We start from the raw sequence: 26133 nt of genomic DNA, 5'->3' as shown, positions 1-26133 counted from the left end.
TCCGGGACCTGGCGCCCCGGCTCCTGGCCCTTAGGTGCCCTTGGGTCCCCGGCCGGCGGCGAGCCTTATGGCCCCCCAGGGGGGTGAAGTAGGAGCAGCCTGAGTACCCTCAGCCGGTGCCCCGTCCACGCCCCTCCGGGCCGCGTGGCGGGAGTCTTCGGGGAGCTATGCTGAGGCCGGGTGGTGCGGAGGAAGCCGCGCAGCTACCCCCTCGACGCGTTAGCGCCCCTGTCCCCGAGTCCGCTCCCAGACCCACGGTCCCCGACGGCTCTCGGGCTTCGGCCCGCCTAAGTCTTGCCTGCCTTCTGTTGCTGCTACTGCTGCTGACGCTGCCGGCCCGCGTAGACACGTCCTGGTGGTGAGTGTGGCTCTCGGGGTTGGGAGGGTGAGGTACTGGGTTAAAGAGGCCAGACGCGCCCAAAGGGAATATACAGCTCCCGGCCCCCGCTGCTCAGGAGACCAGGTTGTCGCTGTAACGGGAATTAGAGACGATCCGGGCTCAACTGTCACTGAAGTCGCCAAGGGGCGCAGGGGCATGGGGAGTGGGTAAGGTGGCGCTGCTCCTTCCCCGTCCGGTGATGAAGGCGCTAAGTATTTGGAGCAGGGACGCGGGGTAATCGAGGCTTCTCAGACCTTCTCTATTTCAGCTCAGTTCTCATAGGGCAAAAGCTACCTTACGAGTTTCTCAGGATGGATTCAAGAAACCAGTCGCCCATCTGGGGCCGCGGAGGCCGTCCAAGAGAACTCTCTGATCCCCTCAGGTTGTCCCCCGCCTGCCCTCGGGAGGTGGAGAAAGAGGCAGCTGGCAAGCTCGGAGAGCCTCTCGTTGGTCGACCCTCACCCCACCACGCAGTAAGGCTCGGGTGAGGCAGCGGTACCCAGCGCAAGGTTTAGAAATGGAATTAAGGCAAAAACTACCCCATTAACTCCCACAACTAAAACAAACAGATTACTTGGGTTTGCATACTTGAGACATTTTGTCTTCAGCCTCTGTTTTGAGAATCTCACTTCATATCTCCTTCTCTGCCTCCTTTTTCTTCCCTAGATGGGCCCATCTCCCATCTTTTCCTCTCTAAGAACTAGAGGCTTCTAGAGTCTCAAAACATTAAGAGATCCTCTCCTCAGATTTCTTGCAGGCCTTAGACACCAGGCATTTCACATGAGGGCAAATGAGGCAGAAGGAATTATGAATCCACTGGGTATCTGTTCTTCTCTCCCTCCCCCACCCAGTCTAGACGGCACCCATCTTTTTCTCCCAGAACTGAGCTGTTCTGTCTCCTCCCCCACCTCCTAGGGGCTGAGCAGGGGGAGAGTGGGACTGAGAACTGACTCAGTAGTCTTGTCTTTCCTCTTCGCCCCCCAATTAAACTGGCCTCTTGGACTGGGCTGTTACCCCTCTCTACCCATGCAGTGCGCGCCTTCCTCTCCTTACTCTGCCCCTCCCCTCAGACCTCCACCCTCCTCCACAGAGTGTGGTCTCTTTTCCCCTTGCACCCTGTGGCTTCTCTCTGGATTTGGAATCTTGGCTGAAGAAGGGTGAGGGGTAGCTGGCTGAAGGGCCAGCGAGCTTGGGCCGCAGATTCCTATCATTTCAAGATGTGTCTTTCTCCATCCCCATCTTCTCCCACCCTGCCCCCCTCCCTGTTTTCCTGTTTCAGAAAAATCTCTCCTTGGGATCTTTTTTATCTCTGCAGTGTTGGGAAGGCAAGGAGAGGGGTTCTGGATGGGGGAGCAGGGAGGCCCATATCTTACATCTGGCTTGAAACATTCTTTTAGAAAAGGAAAAGGAAGAAGGGGATGAGGAGAAAAGCCCTTCAAAGGTCTGTGTAGATCAAAGCCACCCTTTACTTTCATGGGCTCGGTTTTGGCTTCAGTGGGCTTGTAGACAGAGAATGAAGTGGTCACTGTGCATCTTTATCCATCCCGGATAACAGTTTGCTTTTAGGGACCCTTGATTGCTTCTTACCAATTTGGGAGGCAGCCTTGGTCCACTTGCTGTTTAGGTGAGGAAGTGTCACCCTGGTAATTTCAGCATCCTGGTTAAGCAGCTCCTAAAGATCTAACTGGGGCTCTTCCGAGTCCCCTTAGCTACCCTCTCTTTTCCTTTCTCCCTCTATTACTCTCCCCCCATGTGGTTCATATTAAAGATTTTGGAAAAACTCCTGGGTGAAAGAGCTAGCTAGGGAGGGAGGGAAGCAGATGAGTGGGTGATACAGAGGGATTCAGCAGTCCCTGTGAAATGGAGGAAGGCAGCAACAGGGATGGGCAGTGAGTGCGAGGTGATTTCAGTCTGCTTGCCTCATAGGGGTCATAGCTGCAGGCCCCAGATGCCTGCCTCAGTAGTCATCACTTCTGGGATAAAGTAGAGAGCTGCTTTCCAAAGGCAGGTCAGGCCCCCAAGGTGATTCTCTCTTTCCCTTAGGAAAAAAAAAAATCAGCTAGATTGATATTCTGTACAACCCTCTGAAGAGATAGATGCCTGTTGACTCTGTGTGTATCCATGTTCCACTCAGGAGCAGAATGTCATCAGTATCACTAGTTAACAATCTGATGTTTCTTACAGCCCTTCCCCTTACTCTCCAACCACTCCCTTCCTCTTCTGATCTTTAAGTGGAGGAGGAAACGGATGGTCTTTTCTAACCAAGAAAAACAGAACAAGAAATGGGGGTCTCCTGGCATGTGCCTGCCTGTACTAGTCTGTATTCTGCAGGGGCTTGGATGTCAAGAATCAAAAGAGCAGGACTGTATTCAGGACTGTGGTTTACAGAAAGAGGAACAAAGTGGTATCGTGACATTAATATTATTGGGTGTTTTTTTTGGGGGGCCTTGCCACCAGGCTTCTGGGATCTCAGTTCCCCAACCTGCACCCTCCCCACCCCTGGGGAATTCCCCAACATTAACATTAGTTATCAACAACTGCTATTTAATGATCCCTTCCTAAGTTCCTGATACCATGGCCAAACGCCTATAAGCACAATCTTCTTCAATTCCTAAAATAATACAGCAAGACAGATAATATGATCCCCGTTTCACATACGAAGAAACTGAAGGATAGGAGGGGCAGAGGAAGAAATTCAAGTTCATACCAGTTTTGGAGCCTGATCGGTCTATGCCTGGTTAAGCACTGTGTGCCTCTCTTATGCTTGAAACTGAAAATAAGCTTGGACTTTGGAGTCCGTCGGCCGTGGTTCACCCAGTTCTCCCTTGACTAGCCCTGATGGGCAGCGCTGAGTATTGTTCATCTCCCAGACCTCAGTTTCTTCACCTGTAAAGTGGAGCTCGCTCTCATAGGATTTTTGTGTAGAAAATGTTTTGTGAACTGCCAAGTATCATATAAATGATACTGTCTTAAGATATTCAGGGAGGATAATAGTTTTATCCTTGTGTTCAAAGTCCAATATGGGCTGGGCTAAACCATGTACATACACTAAGGACTGTAAAAGAAAGGAAGTAAACAAAAAGAGGATCCCTGGCCTCATTAAAAAGATACAAGCTTAAAACATCTGCAGTGTCAACAAGGAGTAAAGCTGTAATTGAAATGATGCTTATGGCTAGCCAGGAGGAGTATGGAGTTGGGGAATAAATCAGAGCAGTCAAGGTTTTGTTTTATTCAACAAATAGTTATTGAGTACCTGTTTTGTGCCAGACATTGTTCAAGGTACTGGAGATACTGAAGTGAACAAAACAAATACAAATCCCTGCCTTCAAAGAGCAGCATGTCCTAATCACCTGGGGATGTTGGTAAAATGTCAGTTCAGTAGGCCTGGATTGGGGCCTGAGGCACTGCATTTCTAACAGGTTCCCAGGAGATGCTAATGCTGCTGTTCTGGGGAACCACACTTTGAGTAGCAAGGAGCTAGAGTAGAGTAGTCACTTTGTCAAAGGAAGGGATAGGAATTGGTCAAAGGCAGGCAAAGAGAGCATTCTGGAGCAGGAAGCTGAGAAAAAAGTAAAAACTTCCGGAAGGGGAACGGAGCTAGAGTCGGGGGCATTTCTACTGGCTCATCAGCTGGGAGACGCCTTAAATATCTTTGTGCCCCTAACAGCTGAACTTAGTGCTTGGCACATGGTCGGCATCTTGTAGGCACGTGCTGAATTTAGAGGAAGATGGGGTGGGTGGACCTCACGCTGCTTTACTGGAGGCCCCCACACTGATTACAAGGTGTTGACCATTGGAAGCCCTGGTCTGCATGTTCTCGAAGCAGCTACTTGGTGGAGTAAGAGTGTAGTAGAGGAAATTATCTTCCCATAGGAGATACTGAGCAGATATTCCCACGCTCATCGAGGATGTAACGAGGAAGGACCAATGTGGGCTGCAGCAGAATGGAGTTCAGTTAGACCACAGGAAGGACTTTTTACCAGAGTTTGGCCTGCCCTACTCCAGACTGTCTCATGAGGGCTGGATTACTGGTCTCTCATTCCCGTCCAACCCCCCTCTTCCCAAGCCCCAGTTAAAAAAACAAACACCCATTGCCTAGAGCAGTACTCAGGGCTGAACTGGGAAAGCAGAATGGTGGTGAGACAGGGACAGGCTCCAACTCCAACGGTCTTGATTCTCCAAACAAAGACCGCGGCAGTGGGTGTAACTCCCGGCTGTGCGTCAGGCAGCCCTTTCCGGCCTGGCCCAGACCAGGGTGTTTATTTTGTTTGTTCCTGGAAGCTGTTGCCCTGATGGACAGTGCTGGGGACGCTGATTCCATGGGATTTGCTAGTGGTGGACCAGCCCTCTCACCCCTCCCTGGGACAGATGGGCCCCATCAGCCCTGCTGAGTTCCAGAAGAGGCAAGCATCAGCCCTCCTTGTGTTTGTTTGAGTTGGTGTCACCAGTGGTGATCCAGTCTGTGGGTGAGGGCTGGGTTTGCGAGTGCAGGGGGAGGGGGGAGTGTTGCAGAGGACACAGAGCCCAGGGCAGTCCAGCTTTTCCCTCTCCCCTCTGGCTGCCCTCCCTTCTCCTCACCCACTTCTAGGCCCATTCTGGGGCCTTTCCCAAACCACAGGCTCATTCACAGCTCAAATCAAATCTTTTCTGTCTGTAGCAGCAACAACCCTCCAGGGCCCCCACCTGTGCAGAAAAGGGCCATGAAGGCATCCCTGGATGTGTTAGGACAGGAGAATAAGGAATTCCCAGCAAATCAAGGGCGGTGCTGGGTGCTGGAAACCGAGAAAGGGGGTGGGAAATGAGTGTATGGGTCAGATCTCATTTGATGGCCTTGTGGGGAGAAAAGGTGATGATGAACTCCTGCCTTCTCTCTGAAATGTTCTTCCTGAGGCTTGTGGTGGAGTCCAGGGCTAACTGTGTTTGAATGAAGAAAAAACACTTCCTTGAGAAAATTAAGAATGACTGTAGCAACCCACATATCTTTTAGTAGGTCTCCTAATCTAATTGATCTTCTTATAATTATTCACCTAGGCAGACTGGGGTCTGGGATATGGGGAGTGTCACTCTGTTGCTTAATCTTGGCCTTTGGTTTCCCACTGCAAATAGCCCTCTGCCCATGCAGATTCATCCAGGACATTATGCCCTATAAATTGGGAAGGATGATTTTGAAAGACTCATAGTTAAGAAAGGTCATGGGACATAGAAGTAAAGGGTATGGGGAAGAGTGGCATGGGGGTCTTCCTTCCCACACCTCACCATTGGGAATGAGGACTTTTAGCTATATGGGTCTGACTGGGGCTGTAAACATCACTCAGAACTGCCACTTATCTGTCTTCCCACTGACCCTTCCCCACCTCCATCCTTCTTCCCCCAAACCATGCTTTATGAACCAGTTATGTAGGACATGCCTCTGACATGTGGGTGTAATAATGCTGTCTCAGATACTAATTCTGTTATTTTTCCATGAGGCTCTTAACGTTGATTAGATAAACAGGCAATGGGGTTTGTGTGACATGCCCATAGCTTCTGTGTATGTGACACATGCCTGGCCTGTGTTTTGGGAGTGTGTGTCCCTTTGGTTTTTGGCTGGGGAACTGGTGATGGTGGGAGACCACTCAATTACTCTCTCTGAAACAGATTATTTCTTGAAGGCTTGTGGGGATTGGTTCTTCCCTGAGGCCTTGGGAAATATGGGTTGGAGGAGGGGGAAGGAAGCTCTAAAGGTCTGAATGCCAAACCTTTCCCCTCCTTACTCCCCCTCACCCCACCCCCCACCTCTGGATTGCAGAATAAAGCCAGATGCTCTGACAGGGCCCTCTCCACCTTGCAGGTACATCGGGGCACTAGGGGCCCGTGTGATCTGTGACAATATCCCTGGGCTGGTGAGCCGGCAGCGGCAGCTGTGCCAGCGTTACCCAGACATCATGCGCTCCGTGGGTGAGGGTGCCCGAGAGTGGATCCGAGAGTGTCAGCACCAGTTCCGCCATCATCGCTGGAACTGCACCACCCTGGACCGGGACCACACTGTCTTTGGCCGTGTCATGCTCAGAAGTAGGGGCTTCTTCCAGTTCCTTCTCTTTCTGTGCTTGGTTGGGGTGGTGAGTGGGTAGTGGGTGGAGTGCCTCTTTCCTACATTCTGCCTCATGATTAAGGGTAAAAACTGTGGGCAGAGCCCAGCATACAGTTGGAAACAGACCCTTAGTACCTTTGATATGTAGTCAGTGGCCCTTCTAAATCCCAGGGTTCCAGGATGACGGGTCAGAGCAACAGCATTCTCTGGTACCTCCATCCTCCATCCACCTTTTCCTTCCTTCCCCAATCCCCTAGCCTTCAGACTTCCATCCATGATCTGTAAGACTGAGGACTGGAAATGGCTGCTCTGTTCTTACCAACACCATCACTGCCCTCAGCCCAACACTCCCAACATTATAGTAATGGGAGCAAGAGATAAACAGAAAGGTGATATGTAAATATTTGGGAAGTCAGCGGCTTGGACTTGGCTCAGCAAAAGAGCTAAGCAGAGCTAAACAGTAAACTAGGAGAGAAAGGGAATGAGATGAGAATCTGGAGGTGTCAGAGGGACAAGAGTGATGATTCATCAGTCCCCAGGAGAGGGAAGGAAGAAAGCTGGCTGGAGAAAGTAGCCTCTCTCTTCAAATAGGATGACCCCTGGGCTGGGGGCTCCATTGTAGGGGAACTGTCCAGCAGAGTGGGCCTGAAAAGGCCTGGAATGTGGACTGAGGCTGACTTTGCTAAGCAGGGGTTGGCACTCAGTGGGAGGCAATGATTCACTGTGAAAGTTTTCAATGGCTGGACCCAGGGAGTTTGGAAGGAAGCAGGAGTACAGGTCAGCCCAAGAGGTCAGATGTACAAAGAAGTAGATAGAGAGTTGTGAGGGCTGAGGGGAAGGGAGTAGACACTCTGGGGAACATTCTCAGAAGGGAAGGGTACTCTGAATAAAGGAAGTATAGGGGTTTCCCTGGGAAAGAAGAGGAAAAGAGGTTTTAGAGTTGGAGGTTGTGTGGGCTGAAGAAGGAGACAGACGTGGGCCTCTTTGCTGAAACATACTTCTCCTTTTCTCTCTCTAGGTAGCCGGGAGGCAGCATTTGTATACGCCATCTCATCAGCAGGGGTGGTCCATGCTATCACTCGTGCCTGTAGCCAGGGTGAACTGAGTGTGTGCAGTTGTGACCCCTATACCCGTGGCCGACACCATGACCAACGTGGGGACTTTGACTGGGGTGGCTGCAGTGACAACATACACTATGGTGTTCGCTTTGCCAAAGCCTTCGTGGATGCCAAGGAGAAGAGGCTTAAGGATGCCCGGGCTCTCATGAACTTACATAACAATCGCTGTGGTCGCACGGTCAGTACTCACGTCTGTGCATGTACATTCGTATTTGCTGGGGGTGGCCAGTACCTATGATCATGGAGTGAATGTGAAGGTAGAAGGGCTGAAGGCTTCTGGATTACCTCCAAAAGCCCCAACCCTTGGAAGAGGAGCAGTAAATGCTGGGGACCTTAGGGAATGCCAAGGTTCAACCTGGAGCATCAAGTCTTCACATAGGTGGGAATTAAGGAAAGGTGGAGGAAAGAAGGGAAATAACTTTTAAAGAAAGAAAAGAATCACCTCCTAAAGTCTGAGGAGGATTAGAGCTTATTCCAGTCAGTGCTCTGGCCTTTGGGCACCACCTATATGCCTAGCACTGTGCTGGAAAATGACATGCCACAAAAGCAGAAGGCATTGGACCTTGAACTCTGAAACATAAGAAAAATAGAGGATGTGCCATAGCTATGAACAGAATCCTGGGGCTTGAACGTTCAAATGGGCTTTCATGAAAATAAAAGCACTGTTGGTCTAGGAAGGTTTCCTGGAAGAATCTGGTCAGGAAGAATGGGTGCGATCTGATTGGGGAGAGAACAGAAGAACCAATGGCTGCACCAGCCAACCAGGGCCAGCAGACCTCAGGGCACTCATGCTTTTAGTCCTAGGGATGACCCCAAAGTATCCTGACTGCTTTTCCCTTCACTGCGTCCCCACCTTCCAGGCTGTGCGGCGGTTTCTGAAGCTGGAGTGTAAGTGCCATGGCGTGAGTGGCTCCTGTACTCTGCGCACCTGCTGGCGTGCACTCTCAGATTTCCGCCGCACAGGTGATTACCTGCGGCGGCGCTATGACGGGGCTGTGCAAGTAACGGCCACCCAGGATGGCGCAAACTTCACGGCAGCTCGCCAAGGCTATCGCCGTGCTACCCGGACTGACCTGGTCTACTTTGACAACTCCCCAGACTACTGTGTCTTGGACAAGGCTGCAGGTGAGTAAAGAAAGCAGGTAGGGACATGGAGCCCCAGGTCTTAGTGAAGGCACCTGTAGTTAATCATGGTCCATTCAGTGTCAGGAGTTAGGGATGGAAGTTGGAGGAGTCAGTCAGATGTGAGAATAATCTTGTAATAAGATTTTTGATTTATGCCTCGGTCTGCCAGGCTCACAGCTGCCTAGAGAGGAGAGGACAGTGAGCTCCCTGAGACCTGAGGTCATCTACCACTCCTTTACATTCCCAGCATCTGGGATACAGTAGTTATTGCTTGGTGAATGTTTGAATGATTCGCCCATTTCAGTACCAAGCTAATGTATGGGCTATGCAGAGGCATAAGATGCAGACCGAGTTTTGGCTCTTTACAATTTAGCTAAAGAAATGAGAGATAATAGGTAGACAATGCAACTGCAAAAGAGAGCAAAAAAAGTTTATTTGAAAATGTTGCATTTAAGTTGTTTCTTGAAGTGTGGAGATTATCTGGATAGATAGAGAGGACGGTAGGCAGATATTCTCTACACATGAGTAGAATGGTAGGTAGAAAAGCACATGATCTGTTCCACAAGCAGAATGCAGGTTAAGTTGACTGAGTAAGGTTTGGGGTAGGGGAGATTAAAGGTAGAAAGATAGGTTGGAAGTAGACCATGAGTGACCCTGAGAGAGCTTATCCAATGTGCTGCCACTGAAAATTCAAAAATGGAATTGGGGAAGCAAGGAGAGAGGAGATCCCTACCAATGGCTGACCGTCAGCAGAAAGCAGTAAATCATTTTTTAATCTGTTCCATATATTTGTGGTGGAATTCTTGGGAATGCTGAAGGTGATGTAGTATTCCCCTAGAAAACTGGAAGTCACCATCATGGCTTGTATTTCAGGTTCAGATGGGTTAAACTAAGTACAACCTGCAGTGGAACAGAACTGCTCTTCCCCTGGTTATTCTTACGGCTCTCAGGCTCATCTCTGCAGTATCAGCAGTCAGGACTTCAGTAAGGGGAAGCCAAAACCTTAGCTGTCTTCCCCACTATTTGTGTTCACCTATCACTGTCATTCCTGGACAGGCAATTGGCTAGGAGCAAAAGTGGGCACGGAAACAGGGTGGAGCTCCACCCAAGTCACAGAGAAAAGTAGCCTGTGTACTTTGAAGGGTGCCAGAGGCTTCCCTGTTGCCTCAGACTGTAAAGAATCTGCCTGTAATGTAGGAGACCCAGGTTTGGTCCCTGGGTTGGGAACATCTGCTGGAGAAGGGAGTGGCTATCCACTCCAGTATTCTTGCCTGGAGAATCCCTTGGACAGAGGAGCCTGGCAGGCTATAGTCCATGGGGTTGCAAAGCATCAGAAATGACGTGAGTGACTAACACTTTCACTTTCAGGAGAAAAAAGGTTTAGGAAGCACTTCTGATTCCCCTAGTGATTTCCTGTCAGCTCAGTTCAGTTACTCAGTCGTGTCAAACTTTTTGTGACCCCATGGACTGCAGCATGCCAGGCTTCCTTATCCATCACCAACTCATCATCAGCTTGCTCAAACTCATGTCCATCAAGTCAGTGATGCCATCCAACCATCTTATACTCTGTTGTCCCCTTCTCCTCCTGCCTTCAGTCTTTCCCAGCATCAGGGTCTTTTCCAAGGAGTCAGTTCTTCGCATCAGGTGGCCAAAGGTATTGGAGTTTCAGCTTCAGCATCAGTCCTTCCAGTGAATATTCAGGACTGATCTCCTTTAGGATGGACTGGTTGGATCTCCTTGCAGTCCAAGGGACTCTCAAGAGCCTTCTCCAACACCACAGTTAAAATGAGTTAATTCTTTGGCGCTCAGCTTTCTTTATAGTCTAACTCTCACATCCATATACTACTACTGAAAAAACCATAGCCTTGACTAGATGGACCTTTGTTGGCAAAGTAATGTCTCTTCTTTTTAATACAATGTCTAGTTGGTCATAACTTTCCTTCCAAGGAGTAAGCGTCTTTTAATTTCATGGCTGCAGTCACCATCTGCAGTGATTTTGGAGCCCCCCAAAATAAAGTCTGTCACTGTTTCCATGGTTTCTCCATCTATTTGCCATGAAGTGATGGGACCAGATGCCATGATCTTAGTTTTTTTAAAGCTGAGTTTTAAGCCAACTTTTTCACTGTCCTCTTTCAAGTTCATCAAGAGGCTCTTTAGTTCTTCTTCGCTTTCTGCCATAAGGGTGGGGTCATCTGTCATGATTTCCTATCACCAAGTTTGTTTTCTTCCCATGTGCCATAATTCATAGGGTTACTCTATAAATGCCTAGAAACAGTCATACATCACCCAGGTGTAAGCCTATGCTATCATCCTAAAATGCACCTTTGGAGAAGGATCTTTGGAGTCAGGAGGGAAGGTGACTCATATGTGTGTGGGGTGTTCTCAGAGGCATAAAATTAGATCTCATAAAACCCAGAGTGGGGCCTGGAATTTAAAGGGTACAAGTAATCCTAGAAGGGAGTATGGATCCAGGATTTCCCTCTAAAGCAGTAAGTCCTATTGAACTTTCTGTGATGACAGAAATGCTCGACATCTGTGCTCTTCAATACAGTAGCCATTTAGTTATGTGTGATTACTAAGCAGTTGAAATATAGCTAGTGTGACTGAGGAACTAAGTATTAAAATTTATGTACGTTTAACTGTGGTTTAGTCACTACATTGTATCCCAACTCTTTGTGACCCCATGAACTTAGCCCGCCAAGCTCCTCTGTCCATGGGATTTTCCAGATAAGAATACTGGAGTGGGTTGCCGTTTCCTTCTTCAGGGGACCTTCTCGACCCAGGGATCGAACCCAGGTCTCCTGAATTGCAGGCAGATTCTTTACTGACTGAGTCACCAGGGAAGCCCTAATTTTTTTTTTTTTAGTTCTATGAGTTTGTTTTTTTTTTTAATTGGAAGCTAATTACAATATTGTGGTGGTTTTTGCCATACATCCACATGAACCAGCCAAGGGTGTACATGTATGTGTTCCCCATTCTGACCCTCCCTCCCACCTCCCTCCCCATCCCATCCCTCAGGGTCATACCAGTGCACCAGCTCTGAGCACCCTGTCTCATGCATTGAACCTGGACTGGCAATCTATTTCACATATGATAATATACATGTTTCAATGCTATTCCCTCAAATCATCCCACCCTCGCCTTCTCCCACAGAGTCTAAAAGGCTGTTCTATACATCTGTGTCTCTTTCACTGTCTCACATATAAGGTCATTGTTACCATCTTTCTAAATTCCATATATATGTGTATTATATTGGTGTTTTTCTTTCTGACTTACTTCGCTCTGTATAATAGGCTCCAATTTCATCCACCTCATTAGAACTGAATCAAATGCATTCTTTTTAATGACTGAGTAATATTCCATTGTGTATATGTACCACAGCTTTCTTAGCCATTCGTCTGCTGATGGATATCTAGGTTGGGGAAGCCCTAATTTTAATTAAGTTAAATCTAAATGATCACAATTGGCTAATGGCTACTACATAGGCCAGCTCAGCTCCAGAGTATTGAAGAGGCTTCTGGTGTACAAGAGAGTTAGGACCTAACTCCTGGAGTAAAGCAGGAAACATATAAAGTAGATGTAGTCACTCCACACTCTAGGGCAGTGGTCCCTAATGTTTTGGTTTGTAAACTCCTATGATTAAAAAAATTTGAGCATGTACCTCCAATACATGTATATTTACTTATGAATTATGTCTATGTTTCACTGTACTAACATGTACATCATAAAACATACAAAGCAGATATTTTAAATTGATGAGATAAAAAAATATAGAAGCACTAGTATTTTCTATCCATATTTAGTGGACTGTGTAGACTACTAATAGAAACCAGTTTATTTATTATACCCTTTTTGAACCCCCAGGCTAGTCACTTTCCCATCTCCAGGAAAGGATTAAAGTAGATATTCTCTAGGATCCATCCTATCCAAAATTCTAGGATTTTGTGATCTGTTGGCAGGATCTCTTTGGCAAAAATCAGTCAGAATGAGGTTGTGAGCATTCTCTGCAGGGGGAGTAACACCATCCATACCCTTTAAGAGTTCCTACCATAAGGGGTAAAGCAAGGGATATTCTTTAGGAATTCCTTAGGGAGAAGCCTCCTGCCAGGAATGCTTATCAGTTTGTCTCCTCAGATGATCAGATATTCTTGGGCTTCCCTTGTGGCTCAGCTGGTAAAGAATCTGCCTGCAATGCAGGAGACCTGGGTTTGATGCCTAGGTTGGGAAGATCCCCTGGAGAAGGGAAAGGCTACCCACTACAGTGTTCTGGCCTGGAGAATTCCATGGGCTGTACAGTCCATGGGGTCACAAAGAGTCAGACACAACTGAGCAACTTTTACACACACGCTTCATCTACTGAGTTAGGTGCTATTAACTAACTTGCTAGACCTCATAGTTAAGAAGTGTAGAATTGGGTTTTAATCCTAGACAATTTGACATCAGGCCTATGCTTTTAATTTTAATTTCTCGTATAGTACAACTTAATGAAATATAAACTAAGTTGTAGCAAGACTTCTTAGAAAAGATAAATTATAGGCTAAGTTTTTTATTTTAACTTTTTATTATATAAAATTTCACACATCAAGTAGAGAACCTTCACCCAGCTTTAACAGTTATGACATTTTCAGGCTAAGTTTTGAAGGGAATATGGAGATATGTATTGGTAGGGAGTACACTGCAGGAGAAGTCAGTGGTCTTTGGGGAGCCTTGATGGTGGGAGGAAACAGGCCTGGTACAGAGGGCAATAAGATGGTCATTTTGGCTAGTGGGTATATTTTCAGGAAACGAGATTCTTTATGGTTTCCTCATGAGGATGTGGGTAAGGGAACCCAGAGCAGCTGCAGTAAGAGGTAACTTGGTTCTCACTCTCTTCCCCAACCCAGGTTCCCTAGGCACTGCAGGCCGAGTCTGTAGCAAGACATCTAAAGGGACAGACGGTTGTGAAATCATGTGCTGCGGCCGAGGGTATGACACAACTCGAGTTACCCGTGTCACCCAGTGTGAGTGCAAATTCCACTGGTGCTGTGCTGTGCGGTGCAAGGAGTGCAGAAACACTGTGGACGTCCATACTTGCAAGGCCCCCAAGAAGGCAGAGTGGCTGGATCAGACCTGAACATAAAAATACCTCACTCGTCCCTCCACTTCAAACCTCCTGATTCAAAAGCACAAGATCTTTGCATGCACACCTTCCTCCACCCTCAACCCTGGGCTGCGACAGCCTCTATTTAAGGACTTGGAGAACACTCCAGAGGGACTCTGGTGTCTAGCTGGTTCCTTAGCCCTGGGAAGGAGTTGACAGGGGATGTATTAAAAAAAAAAAAAAAAAACCGAGCAGCTCCCTGACTCCCCACTCTGGAGGCTAGAAGGGAGAGTGGAAGAGGTAGGAGTCTTCAGAGTGATATGAGTTGCACTAAAGTACATGGTCAAGGCTCATTCTTCCCTTCCCTTGCATTGGCTTCCTGATACTTCTTGTGTGCGCAAGAGAAAGGGTACCTGGAGAGAACTTCTTTTCCTACCTGGTCGAGGGTAGATGGGACAGAGATGAAACCACACATCTCTTCCCTGGGTCAGTGTGAGCTAACTGCCTGGTACCCCAAAAGAAATTCTGCAACATTCTTTCATTATCAAGAGCCTGGGATTGCTAGATATGAGTTAGCATAGTGGACAAGGTTCCATTCTCATGCTCATATTGTTTGTAAACTGCTGTGTTTTGTAGGAGAAAAAAAAATTATACAACTATAGAAACATACATTCTCTTCCAATCTTTCTTTTTTAACCTGTATCAGCCAGCACTGCCTCTTTTGCTCCCTTGCTGCCTGTATAAACTGAGTGGCTTGCAGTGTCAGCCTAACAGATCATTAGAACACCCTAGAACACTCCTAAGAAAGAGAAATTTGGTTACTCTTGGGATTTTTACTTTTTTTAAACTTTCCATGCATTATTCTGGTGGTCATCAAGGTTTGGGAAACACTAAGTAAAAGATACGTGACTCATGGAGGATGGCAGAGGGTAACAAGACTGATCTCAAGGGCCACATGAGGCATCAGTGTATACTAGGCAGGTAAAGATCTCTGGCTTTGGCAATTTTTAGGAGAAGATCCTAGCCTTTGAAGCTGGGAGCAGAAACCAGTGGTTACAGAGGGAAGGAGAGCTGGGGTTTGGGGCCAAACAGCTTAGAAAGCAGCCTTTCCTCATTTATTCAACAAATCTTTATTTAGTGACTCTCCAAGTCTTGGTGATTGTTATCCTTCAATCCACATTTGGCTTAAATAGCACAGTTCCTTCTAAGCTACTACCCACTGCCTAACTAAGCTTGCAGTAGTGGCATCTCCAGAGATAGCAGGCTTAGTAAGCCAAAGGAGGGTAGGACACAGAGTCCCCAAAATCACGATGTCCTATTTTTATGTGACTTGGACAGTGGTTGTCTCTTGCCTGTTGATATTTTAAAGGAGCAGAGTGGTGTATAAATTTGCATTTATGATATACCTAGGCTAAAAGTACCAGTTATGATATTTTGAGCAAGATTCCCAAATTCTCTGAGCCTCTATCTTCTCATTTCTAAAATGAGGGTGTAAACTTATCTCAGATATTGAGTTTTAATTCTGCCCCCAAATCCAGCCAATAGACCCTCTTACCAAAGTCCCTAATTGGTCTAGCCCATCCTGACTTCTCAGAATCTCCAGTTCAGTACTGTAAAGTACTGACAGCAGGCTGCAGATTAAGGAGACTACACAGGGAATTCGGAATACAGCACACACACACCCTTTCCCTAATTCCTCTCTGGCACCCCTTGGGGTCCTCACATGTTTGTGGAACAGCTTTCTCTGCATAGGCAGCAAGAGGATGGGGGGCAGCCATAGCTCTGGGCCATGGGGGCAGATTTATTTGGATGATAGGACTAATATTTGTGTAACCTGCCGAGACCTGTGTGGGAGAGTTGAGGGTGGTTTTTCTTTTGGTGAGGGGGTTTGCTCCGGTTTCACATCCATTAACACAAAACATGAGCTAGTCAGGGCCCTTGTGGTCTGTGGTGAGGGGATTCCTGTGGAGAAATAGGACTGAGTGAGTCAGGCCAGGGGAATGTCTTCCTTGCAGAATGGAGTCAACTGGATAACTGATGAGCCAATGGTGGGATTAGGGAGGGGGAAGAGGGAGGGGAAAAGAAGAGTTTCTGACATCTTGAGCTGGGATTAAGAGGAAGAAAGCTTTAAGGTAGTGGAAAGGTAAGGGTCACAGACAGGCTGGACTCAAGAACAGAGCTGAATGAATTACAGAGGGGTGCTATCTGGTCCGCTGGGCCACTGGGAAGAGCTCTCAGGTCCCAGTCAGCTTCAGCTCTCGTAAGAATATCCAGGTTACCACATAAATGATAGCCTAGGTCTTCCATGGGAAACTAACCTGAGCTAAATCTACCTGTGCTCTGTTATCTTATTCTCTCTTTGCTTCTTACCCTGTGAAAGGAAGTGGACCTCTTCTGGCATCTCATACTGCTATGTTCTTTTCCCTGGGCTCCAAGTTCTAGTTCATAAAGACCAAGTTTTGCAACTTCCTATAAATGGTTGAGAAGAGCAAGCTGTCCGACAGTGAGGGGGCTGAAAAGTGTGGTGGATAGTGAGGGGGAAAAGGCCTATGTAAGCCCTATTACAGAGGCTAATGTGGCTCCAGAAAGGAATGATGGCCAAGCAATTAATTTTTCCTCTTATTCCTTAGCTTGCCTCTGCATTCTGACTGGCTTTATACAAAGCCAGAATGGTTTCCATTCTGCACTATACAAACAAACTAATTTATTTGGAACAAGCAGCAAAATGAGAACTTTATTTGATGCAGTCAGAGCCTCAATTAGTCCTGCTGGTACTCACTCACTGCCTTTAATCCCATCCCCCACTGCCACCACCCGCCCATCTCTCTTCTGTTTAATAGGGGCCTGTCCCTCAGATCAGCAGTCTCTTAGCCTGCCTCGTCTTTCACTCCTTCCTGTTGGTCTTCATTTCTTTCGACTTTTAATATTTAGGTATAATGCATTGTAGAAAACACTATTTGGATACAAAGTTAATTTAAAAGACATTATCCTTTAAGGATCTTAGAATCCTTTAGAGAAGGCACATGACTTAACACCTTACCTGCACAGCCTGTAGCCAGTTTCTCTTATGTAAAAGTAAGAATGCCAGCCTTAACATAGTCCTGCAGATAAAAGCCAATGTGTATTATTGCCGGGCTTGATTAATAGCATGAATCCATACTCTATATGAGAGTATTCATATCAGATCAGATCAGATCAGATCAGTCGCTCAGTCGTGTCCGACTCTTTGCGAACCCATGAATTGCAGCACACCAGGCCTCCCTGTCCATCACCAACTCCCGGAGTTCACCCAGACTCAAAAATGAAATCAGGGACTTCAGATTATTTCAAAGACTCAAATATATCCTGGCCCTGAGGATCTGCTTGCAAAGTCTCATGACCACTCATGGCCTCATTTCTCTTCCTCCCTGTTACAGAGAGTACTTTCTTCTCAGTTCTCTCACCTCCCCTTACTAAGCACATCAACCACTAAGTTCTTCGCCAAATTCTCAGACCCACTCAGGACCTTACTATAAGAAAGATAACAAGGAATTTTTTTTCTCTCAGCCTTTCTGAGGTTTTACTTAAATGCCCTCAGTGGTCATAGGGCAGAAGCCCAAGGGAGGAAGCTGGAGAGAGTATGTTTCTCATCCCTGGGAGGCCTAGCTCCTGCAGCCAAATTACAGCACCAGTGAACAATGTAATACATTCCTGGACAGGTCGGTGGGACCCTGGGCGCCTGGGCCTTGTGGAGAGAGGTGCCAGACACAGAGCTCTCCGTAAGCAATCCTGCAGAGCTGCTCCCTGGGTGCAGAAATGAAATACGGGAGAGCTTCACATTACACAGAGACCTGTAGCTCACACCTGGTTATTGATGGCCTTGGTGAGGCCTCTGCCTCCGCCCTCCACTTGGGAACTGCCTGCTACTATGGGGGTTGGGCGTCTTTGAAGCAGTGTTGGAAAACAAGAAAGAGATGTTTCCTTTTCTCTCTTTGCCCTATTAGCCTGCGCACAATCATGAAGGTATATACACACAAATATGCACAAATATAGCATATACACATAGCTTTTCTTAGGCTATATTCGGGTTCTCGTCATCCTCCTCCTCCCCGACAATAAAAAAAAAAGCAACCAGATTTCAATCAAACACTTCAAAAATTATATCAACAACAGGGTGTTCAGCTGTAACCAAGGAACATTTTAAAATTATCAACATGTAAGCAGCTGTTGGTTTGGGACTGGCACCCCTCTGGGAGATGGCAGGGGAAGGATACAGTAAGGGCATGGAAAGAAGAGGTCAACAGTGGGCAATTCCCACCCAGGCACTGTGCCTGAGACTGTAGAACTTGCCATGGCTGTTTCACACTGCAGAGAGTGCAATTTGTGTCCTCTGTCCTGTGCATGAGAGGGCAGTCTTCTATGACTGCTTGAGGTATGATTACTAAGCTGCTGCTCATGAGCTTTTGTTGTCATTGTTTTAATTCTTCCTGGATTAGAAAACAGGATAACTTTGGGTTCCAGAGATGATTTCCACAAGAGAAAGGCACTAGAGGGGAGCAAGCTGTGGCTTTACTAGGGTAAATATGTCACAGTTGCTGCACTAGACTGAGCTTTCCCAGAAGCTAGTGATTGGCTGGTTTCAGGCAGAGGCCAGTGAGGTGTCAGTAATATTCCTGTCCCTGCCCCCAAAGGTCAAAAGGATAGAAGAGAGGGAGTCTATAGGTGTGTTTTCCCACTTTTCATTTATGGCTTAGGGCTTCCCAGATGGCACAGTGGTAAAGAATCTGCCTGCCAATGCATGAGATGCGGGTTCAATCCCTGGGTCAGGAGGATCCCCTGGAAAAGGGAACGGCAACCCACTCCAGTATTCTTGCCTGGGAAATCCCATGGACAGGAGCCCATCGGTCTACAGTCCATGAAGTCACAAAGAGTCAGGCACAACTGAGCACATATTTGTGGCTTAAATGATCTCTCAACATCACTGTGGTTATTCCTCAGTTACTTGAGATGTTTTAGTCATCCTGGATTTGAGAAAGCAAGGTAAGCACTCTCCCTTTTGTCCTCTAACTCTGAACTGTTCTATCTTAAAATTTACCTTTGCTCACTTTCATTCTGCCTACGAGTCTACAGATGGATCAGCTAGGCATTGGAATTCTCTTTCTTTGGCCAGAACAAGCAAAAATAGGATGACTTTACATCAACCCCAGTAAGCAGACTTGACCAAACAAAAAGCTCAACTGAGTGAATAAAAAGAAAGAGTTTAATCCACAGCTGTTCTTTTTTGACAACTTTCAAGGTGAGGCTTCCCCAAGAATAACTGTGATGTTTATAAAAAGGTTTCTTATGTATAAACGCTTTTGCTTATATGTAATTGTCTCACCAACCCTGTGATAGGAGTTACGCTCATTGTGCAGGTGCTGTTCAGAGAGGCTCTGTGATTTGTCCAAAGTCCTGTGGATATTGAGTAGCTCAGCCAGAACTCACACCAAGAGCTTCTGACTTCAAATCTTGTGTGTTCTGCTCAGAAACTGAGGGTGCCTAGGCTGAAGGCAGGAGAATCCCAGCACCTTTAGGACAGAAATTGACACAAAATATCCTAGGAGTATACATGAGCAGAATTTACAAAAGCAACAGCTTAGGGCTTCCTTAATCTCATCAATGAATCCCTTTTTTGCCATTTCTGTCACTAACACCACCACTACCACACGATCACTATACTACATTTAGCGGCCCATGTATAATCAGCTCTGGTTTCTAATTCTGTTTTCCTTTTTCCTTTTACAGATCAACAGTTCATCTTTTGTTTTAGTTTTATCTAGTCCTTTCAAAGATGCTAAATGTGTAGACAGAGCAGTAGTCACGAGAAGCCATGAGAGGAAGTTATTGAGAGGAAGTTATTAAGGCTTTGGGCTTTTAAAGTATGTATTAGAATTTCCTTTGAGACTTCAATCTTTTTTAAACTACTGTCAACCCCTGGGCTAGGTAAGTAAGAACAAGGAATGAGAGTGCTAAACAAACAAAAAAACAACAAAAAACCACACACACACACACACAAATGGTCTTATCCCAGATCAGATGCCTACTCACAGCCTAGTAAAAATCCTGAGACCTCAAACCAAGACAAGCTATTTATCTATACCAAGGCAAAGAGTATCTATCTACCTTGCAGAGAAACCCTTAAAAGATGAGGCAGAAAACAGATTTTCACTTGATCAAAAACTTTTGCTGCCCTCAACCCCTCCTCCCACACTTATTCAAAATCAGACTTCTGTTTAGGTCCGAGACTGTGAGACAAAGCAGCTCTAAGAGATAATGTGTGCAAGAGGAACCCTTCCCTGTTCAACCCTGGAATGCATTCCATTAGAGACAGCATAAGCCCTTACATACCCTACCTATCCCACTCCTGTACCCCAACTGTGAAGGCAGAAGGGAAAGCTGCAGGAATACAACATTCATCAATCATAGATCTAGGATGCTGCAGCTCCCTGACCTGGGCCCCAACTTGAGCTAGGGGAAGAACACCTCATGAAAACAATCTACCTATAGTTAAGATTCCTTCCAGGGCAAATCTTACTTTTTGGTCCATCGATCTTGGCGCTCACTGTTCTCCCTGCTTCCCACCCCCACTGCCTCTGCATGTGGGCTCAGAAGTCATCATCTAAAGAATTCCATTGCTCACCTCCTGCATAGCAGCACAGCCCCATGAGGCCACACACCAGATGGAGGGGATAAAAGTACGAGGTCATGGCTTCTAGCAAGAGGCTTTTTCTTAAACTAACCCTGACTCCTGGAAAAGAGGCAGAGCAGGAGAGTGTCGAGTGAGCTGCTGACGACAGCAGCTTCAGAAGTCTTGTATAAAGAGCTAACTTAGCTTTCAGTGGAAATTTCTCTACTCCTGGTCTCACATCTACTTCTTAAATGTGTTTGAATAGAATGCAGGGACTGTCAAACCAAAGGGTTAAATCTTGCCCAACTGTAGGAACCTATTCAACAGATTGCCACACACATGGTAAGGTGGAGGCCAAACCCTGAACACGTGCCCCGTTTCTCTAGGACTGTAACTATGAAGAAAGGGAAAGGGTATGGAAAGTGGACTAGAACTCAGGGGAGAGAAAGGTTGTCAGTAGGCCTTCAAAGTCTCTGTGTATTAATATAATGTACACAAGGATGGGGATGCAGGAGGCGCATCATTCCTAGAACCATTAGGCTTACTGGGTGACAATGTATGGAATCAATAACTACAAAGGAACAAAACAATTTAAGCAACAGACTGAGAAACAGAATTCTCAGAATAAAGGAATCAAGTGAATGAGATTAATCAGTCTTTCTATAGGAGGTGGCTTTTGAGCAGGATTTTTAAAAGATACAGGATGTTTTGGTTGAGAACAGACAGAGCAAAGAATTCTAAGTAGAAGGAACTGGTTTATGCTGAAACTTAGAAGCAAGAATGTGCAAGCAATATATAAGGAATTTCAAGCAAGTACATATTATATACACTGGGGAATACAGAGAAGTTAGAATGCTGAGATCAGGGCTTAAATAATGTGAGGTGACTACATGTGCCCAGATTGTCAAATGGCTCAGAGTTCCCTACAGAGCCACACAGTATCTTGATCTATGTCAGTAAGCACCAGGGCAGCTATGGGAAAACACAAGGATGAGTCCATTTGTTACAGACAGAGGGACTAGAAGAGAGCTACACTGTGAAACCCAACAAAATGCTAAATATTGTTCACTCTAGCTCCCTATCATTTGAGATTCTGGGCTAAATAAGAGCTATCAAATATCCTATCCAGAACTGTGATACATTAATGTACGCTAACAGGCCTAGAACTTGGTGTAAATCAAGCCAAACACTTATGAAATTAGAATGTAAAAAAGAAATTCTTTAAAAATAGAAAATACATGCTTCTTTCCCTGACTCTTAAACTTGACTGGTCTCCTATACCGCATTTGGCATATTGGACTTTTGAGGCTAGCACATTCATCAGAGCTGAGTGAGCCGAGGCCATAGTGGAAAGGAGGAGAGCTATGAGAGCCTTTTAGGGACGACAAAATCAATTCACTGAGTGACAGGATGGTTCTGGTGAGAGCTGGACCATAAAGAATGCTGAGTGCTGAAGAACTGAGGCTTTCATATTGTGGTGCTAGAGAAGACTCTTGAGAGTCCCTTGGACTGAAAGGATATCAAACCAGTCAATCCTAAAGGAGATCAACCCTGAATATTCACTGGAAAGACTGATGCTGAAGATCCAATACTTTGGCCACCTGATAAGAAGAGCTGACTCACTGGAAAAGACCCTGTTGCTGGAAAAGACTGAGGGCAGGAGGAGAAGCTGGTTATAGAGGATGAGATGGTTGTGTGGCATCACTGATTCAATGGACATGAATTTGAGCCAACTCCAGAAAACAGTGGAGGACAGAGGAGCCCAGCATGCTGCACTCCACAGGGTCACAAAGAGTCGTACACAACTTAGCAACTGAACAATGGAACAGGCTGCTAGAGCAACAACCAAAGATACAAATCCTCATTTCATAATCTTCACGTTAGGTCTCTGGCTTCTTGCACTTGTTGAAGGTAAAAACAGAGCTATTTATTGGGCTTCTGCCATTTTTTAACTGAACTTTGCTAAACTCTGAGGATAAAACCCACAAGGGCAACCCTGTTCTTCCACAGCACTTTTCTGGTGCCACTTTCAAAAACAGAATATTGAAATGTGTGTGTGTATACATATATACATTTGTGTGTGTGTGTATATATATGTATATATTTATATTTATGAACACTGAATAAGCCAAAAGGTGAGCAATAATATATTAACTTTCTGCTTTACTTAACTGGCACAATTTAGTGCTGGACGGGAGGCAACCACTTAACAGTGATAGCATTTGTTGGTATCATCTTAGTTTTTTCCTCCTCCCCTAAATAGTTTATAAAAGGTGATTTGTGAAATTCTTCACAATAGAAAAGCTCAAGGGTTTACATTCAACTGTGACACCACTGTGAATTCATTAAGAAGCATGTTTCAGGTTGCACTATAATTTCCCTATGTAACATAAAGCCATGGAATCTGACATAAGCTGATTGCTCATGCTGGTTATTTTATTTACATTTCTGAATGGAAGGGATTTCAATACTCATAAAATATCTAACTTATTATTTTTCATCTGTTCTCCCAGAGCAGCTATTATAAAACAGGCATAGAAACAGAAGTCTCAACTTGTATGACTGGCTAAGCAACCAGGGAAAAGTTACTGCTCAAAAGCAATTTAAAAAAAAAAATAATTCAATATGGAACTTGAGACCAAATGTGATATTATTACTCTCAATACTATGAAAAAGATAAAAAGTTTTTTTTGTTGTAAGTGTTCATTATGTTTGTTGAAGTCCTATGGGAGTAGGAGGTAGTCCATAGGAATTCAGGGGGCCTTAAGTCTACTTAAGTCTTTCTCTAGAGACCTAATGTTAGCAGACACAGCCTAATATAAATGGGAACACAGATGAATGGATAAGAGTGGGCTCCTTACAACCCAGAAACATGAATACACCTCCTTACAGGTTACAAATTAGACTTCTGAACTGGAAAATGCCATGAGGGTTAGATGTACGTTTTGTTCACCTACCCAAAGAATAATAATTTCCACTTATTCCAGCAGATATAGCAAACTCAGATAAATTACTAGAGAAGTAACAATTATAAGTAAACTCCAAAGCTGGATCTTCAGTCTTCTGCCTGTAAGTCTGTTCAAATCATTCCACTTTCTCCTGCTGCCTCAACTGAGTTAAGTCAGTATATTCCTTGACCCTCCAGTACAACCTTAGGCCTCCTCTTCTACTCAAAAGACTGTCATCATTTTACCACATCTAATGATTACATGCCTAACAGTATAAATTCCCCAAGGACAGGTTCTGTGCCTGTTTTTAAAAATATTTTAATATGTATTCCAGGGTTATATCTCCAATTATCCAGTTAGTACATATACTGACTGAACCCAATAAATATAGGAAATCTTTTTCAGTTGCTTAGAAAATCTTGACAGTTCCCCTTATTAAAAGGTAGAACTGTCCAGGATTCAGAATTGATCAGCAAAATTTAGCTTGGAAGAGAGGGAAAAGGCAGCTTATTTTATTACCTTAACCCAATATCCTTTTATTTTTCTAATTAACCTGATATATTTTGAGAATCAGTCACTGCAGGGTGCAGCTTTGACATGAACAGTGGGCTCTCGGAAATGCTGAGTGGTTCTTTCCCCTTCTTTCTCACATGTCCACAGAGGCACATAATTTTAGTACTGACTCTTTGCTGACCCATTCTGTTTCACAATGGCATCATACTGTTTCATTTTCTAAACCAGGATGGTCCTTAGCTCTTATTAATCTGTCATTATTAGGAATGAGAGGATATAGAAAACAAAGATAAAAATTAATGAGTATGGTAGGCTTTCAACAGTATGTGAACCAGAAAAGGCAGAGGAACCAGAGATGAAATTGCCAACATACACTGGATCACAGAAAAAACAAGAGAGTTCCAGAAAAACATATATTTCTGCTTTACTGACTATGCCAAAGTCTTTGAATGTGTGAATCACCACAAACTTTGGAAAATTCTGAAAGAAATGGGAATACCAGACCACCTGACCTACCTCTTCAGAAATCTGTATGCAGATCAGGAAGCAACAGTAAGAACTGGACATGGAACAATAGACTGGTTCCAAATCGAGAAAGGAGTACATCAAGGCTGTATATTGTCACCCTGCTTATTTAACTTATATGCAGAGTATATCATGAGAAACAGTGGGCTGGATGAAGCACAAGCTGGAATCAAGACTGCCAGGAGAAATACCAATAACCTCAGATTTGCAGATGACACCACCCTTATGGCAGAAAGCAAAGAAGAACTAAAGAGCCTCTTGATGAAAGTCAAAGAGGAGAGTGAAAAAGTTGGCTTAAAGCTCAACATTCAGAAAGTGAAGATCATGGCAGCTGGTCCCATCACTTCATGGCAAATAGATGAGGAAACAGTGACAGACTTTATTTTTTTGGGCTCCAAAATCACTGCAGATGGTGACTGCAGCCATGAAATTAAAAGACGCTTACTCCTTGGAAGAAAAGTTATGACCAACCTAGACAGAATATTAAAAAGCAGAGACATTACTTTGCAAACAAAAGTCCATTAAACTAGACAAAGGTCTAGTCAAAGCTATGGTTTTTCCAGTAGTCAGGTATGGATGTAAGAGTTGGACTATAAAGAAAGCTGAGCACCGAAGAACTGATGCTTTTGAATTGTGGTGTTGGAGAAGACTCTTGAGAGTCCCTTGGACAGCAAGGCGATCAAACCAGTCAATCCTCAAGAAAATCAACCCTGAATATTCACTGGAAGGACTGATGCTGAAGCTGAAGCTCCAATACTTCGGTCACCTGATGGAAAGAGCCAGCTCATTGGAAAAGACCCTGATGCTGGGAAAGATTGAAGGCAGGAGGAGAAGGGAACAACAGAGGTTTAGATGGTTGGATGACATCACCGATTCAATGGACATGCATTTGAGTAAACACTGGGAGTTGGCGATGGACAGGGAGGCCTAGCATGCTGCAGTCCATGGGGTGGCAAAGAGTTGGACACAAGTGAACAACTGAACTGAACTGAACTGATAGTAGGCTTTAATCTTACTGCGGCCACTATATATGAATCTGAGGGGTGACATTTCTTATTTCAATCTTGAGTTGTGGAGCACTTCATTTTTTAATAAATTCTAAACTGTTTAAATGAACATAATGAATACCACAGTTAACAAAAACATGAACTTCATCAGTTGTGTGTAACGACAAAAGTCTTTCATGTCTGATATTTGAAAAATAATAAAATAAAGAGAGAGACCTCTTTCTATTTACTCTTGTTGGACTGAAAGGAATCCTAACCAAATAAATTCTTCTAAAGGGAAAAAGCCTCTATCAGTCTAGATAGACTTTTTGGGTCACTAAATCTTATGTGAGGCATGTGAAAATATTAATAACTCATCGGTCACTTCCAGTCAAATGAATGAACCTGCAAGGATAAACTAATTTACTCGTGCAGCAGAAGCCTCTGTCTTATACATCTCTTGTCTACCTCAAACCCCTACCACTAGACTATGAGTTACTTGTGAACGTGGGTTGCATTTTATATTTCATAAAGGTATCCAATAAGTATCTGCTCATTGAATGAATGAACAAATTTATCATTAGTAACATCTTAATACAATGAATTCAACATTAAAAACTTTTGGTATGTTACAGGATAATCATTACCAAATTATAGCATGTTAAAGAGTGATAGTTAACATATTTTTAAATGCTGAGACTCTTTAAAAACTAAACTTTGAAAACAAATTAAGATAAGCTCTA

At 45.1% G+C, this 26133-nt stretch overlaps 2 protein-coding genes across 7 annotated transcripts in view; one reads left to right on the top strand and one right to left on the bottom strand.

Annotated features, from left to right (window-relative positions):
• The window catches only part of WNT2B (wingless-type MMTV integration site family, member 2B), a 19907-nt gene extending 1340 nt beyond the window's left edge, over positions 1-18567 (top strand). Inside the window, exons 1-5 of one of the 2 annotated variants that reach the window (XM_010830803.1) lie at positions 1-358; positions 6210-6430; positions 7468-7745; positions 8428-8692; positions 13576-14441. In XM_010830803.1, the coding sequence (XP_010829105.1) occupies positions 168-358; positions 6210-6430; positions 7468-7745; positions 8428-8692; positions 13576-13805 (1185 nt within the window). In that variant the 5' untranslated portion in view covers positions 1-167 and the 3' untranslated portion in view covers positions 13806-14441. Of the gene's footprint in view, positions 359-6209; positions 6431-7467; positions 7746-8427; positions 8693-13575 lie in introns of both variants that reach the window. The other variant, XM_010830804.1, reaches the window with a different exon arrangement.
• The window catches only part of ST7L (suppression of tumorigenicity 7 like), a 144308-nt gene that overhangs the window by 40287 nt on the left and 77888 nt on the right, over positions 1-26133 (bottom strand). For 4 of the 5 annotated variants that reach the window (XM_010830805.1, XM_010830809.1, XM_010830810.1 and 1 more), the window contains one exon: positions 18635-19318. The exons of the other annotated variant lie outside the window; for it this stretch is intronic. In XM_010830805.1, coding sequence (XP_010829107.1) covers positions 19253-19318 — 66 coding nt within the window. In that variant the 3' untranslated portion in view covers positions 18635-19252. Of the gene's footprint in view, positions 1-18634; positions 19319-26133 lie in introns of those variants that run through there. 5 annotated transcript variants of the gene reach the window in all.

The sequence above is a fragment of the Bison bison genome, unplaced genomic scaffold, assembly GCF_000754665.1.
Source record: "Bison bison bison isolate TAMUID 2011002044 unplaced genomic scaffold, Bison_UMD1.0 scf7180017864519, whole genome shotgun sequence".
Lineage (NCBI taxonomy): Eukaryota > Metazoa > Chordata > Mammalia > Artiodactyla > Bovidae > Bison > Bison bison.
This window is presented reverse-complemented; position numbering and strand designations above follow the sequence as displayed.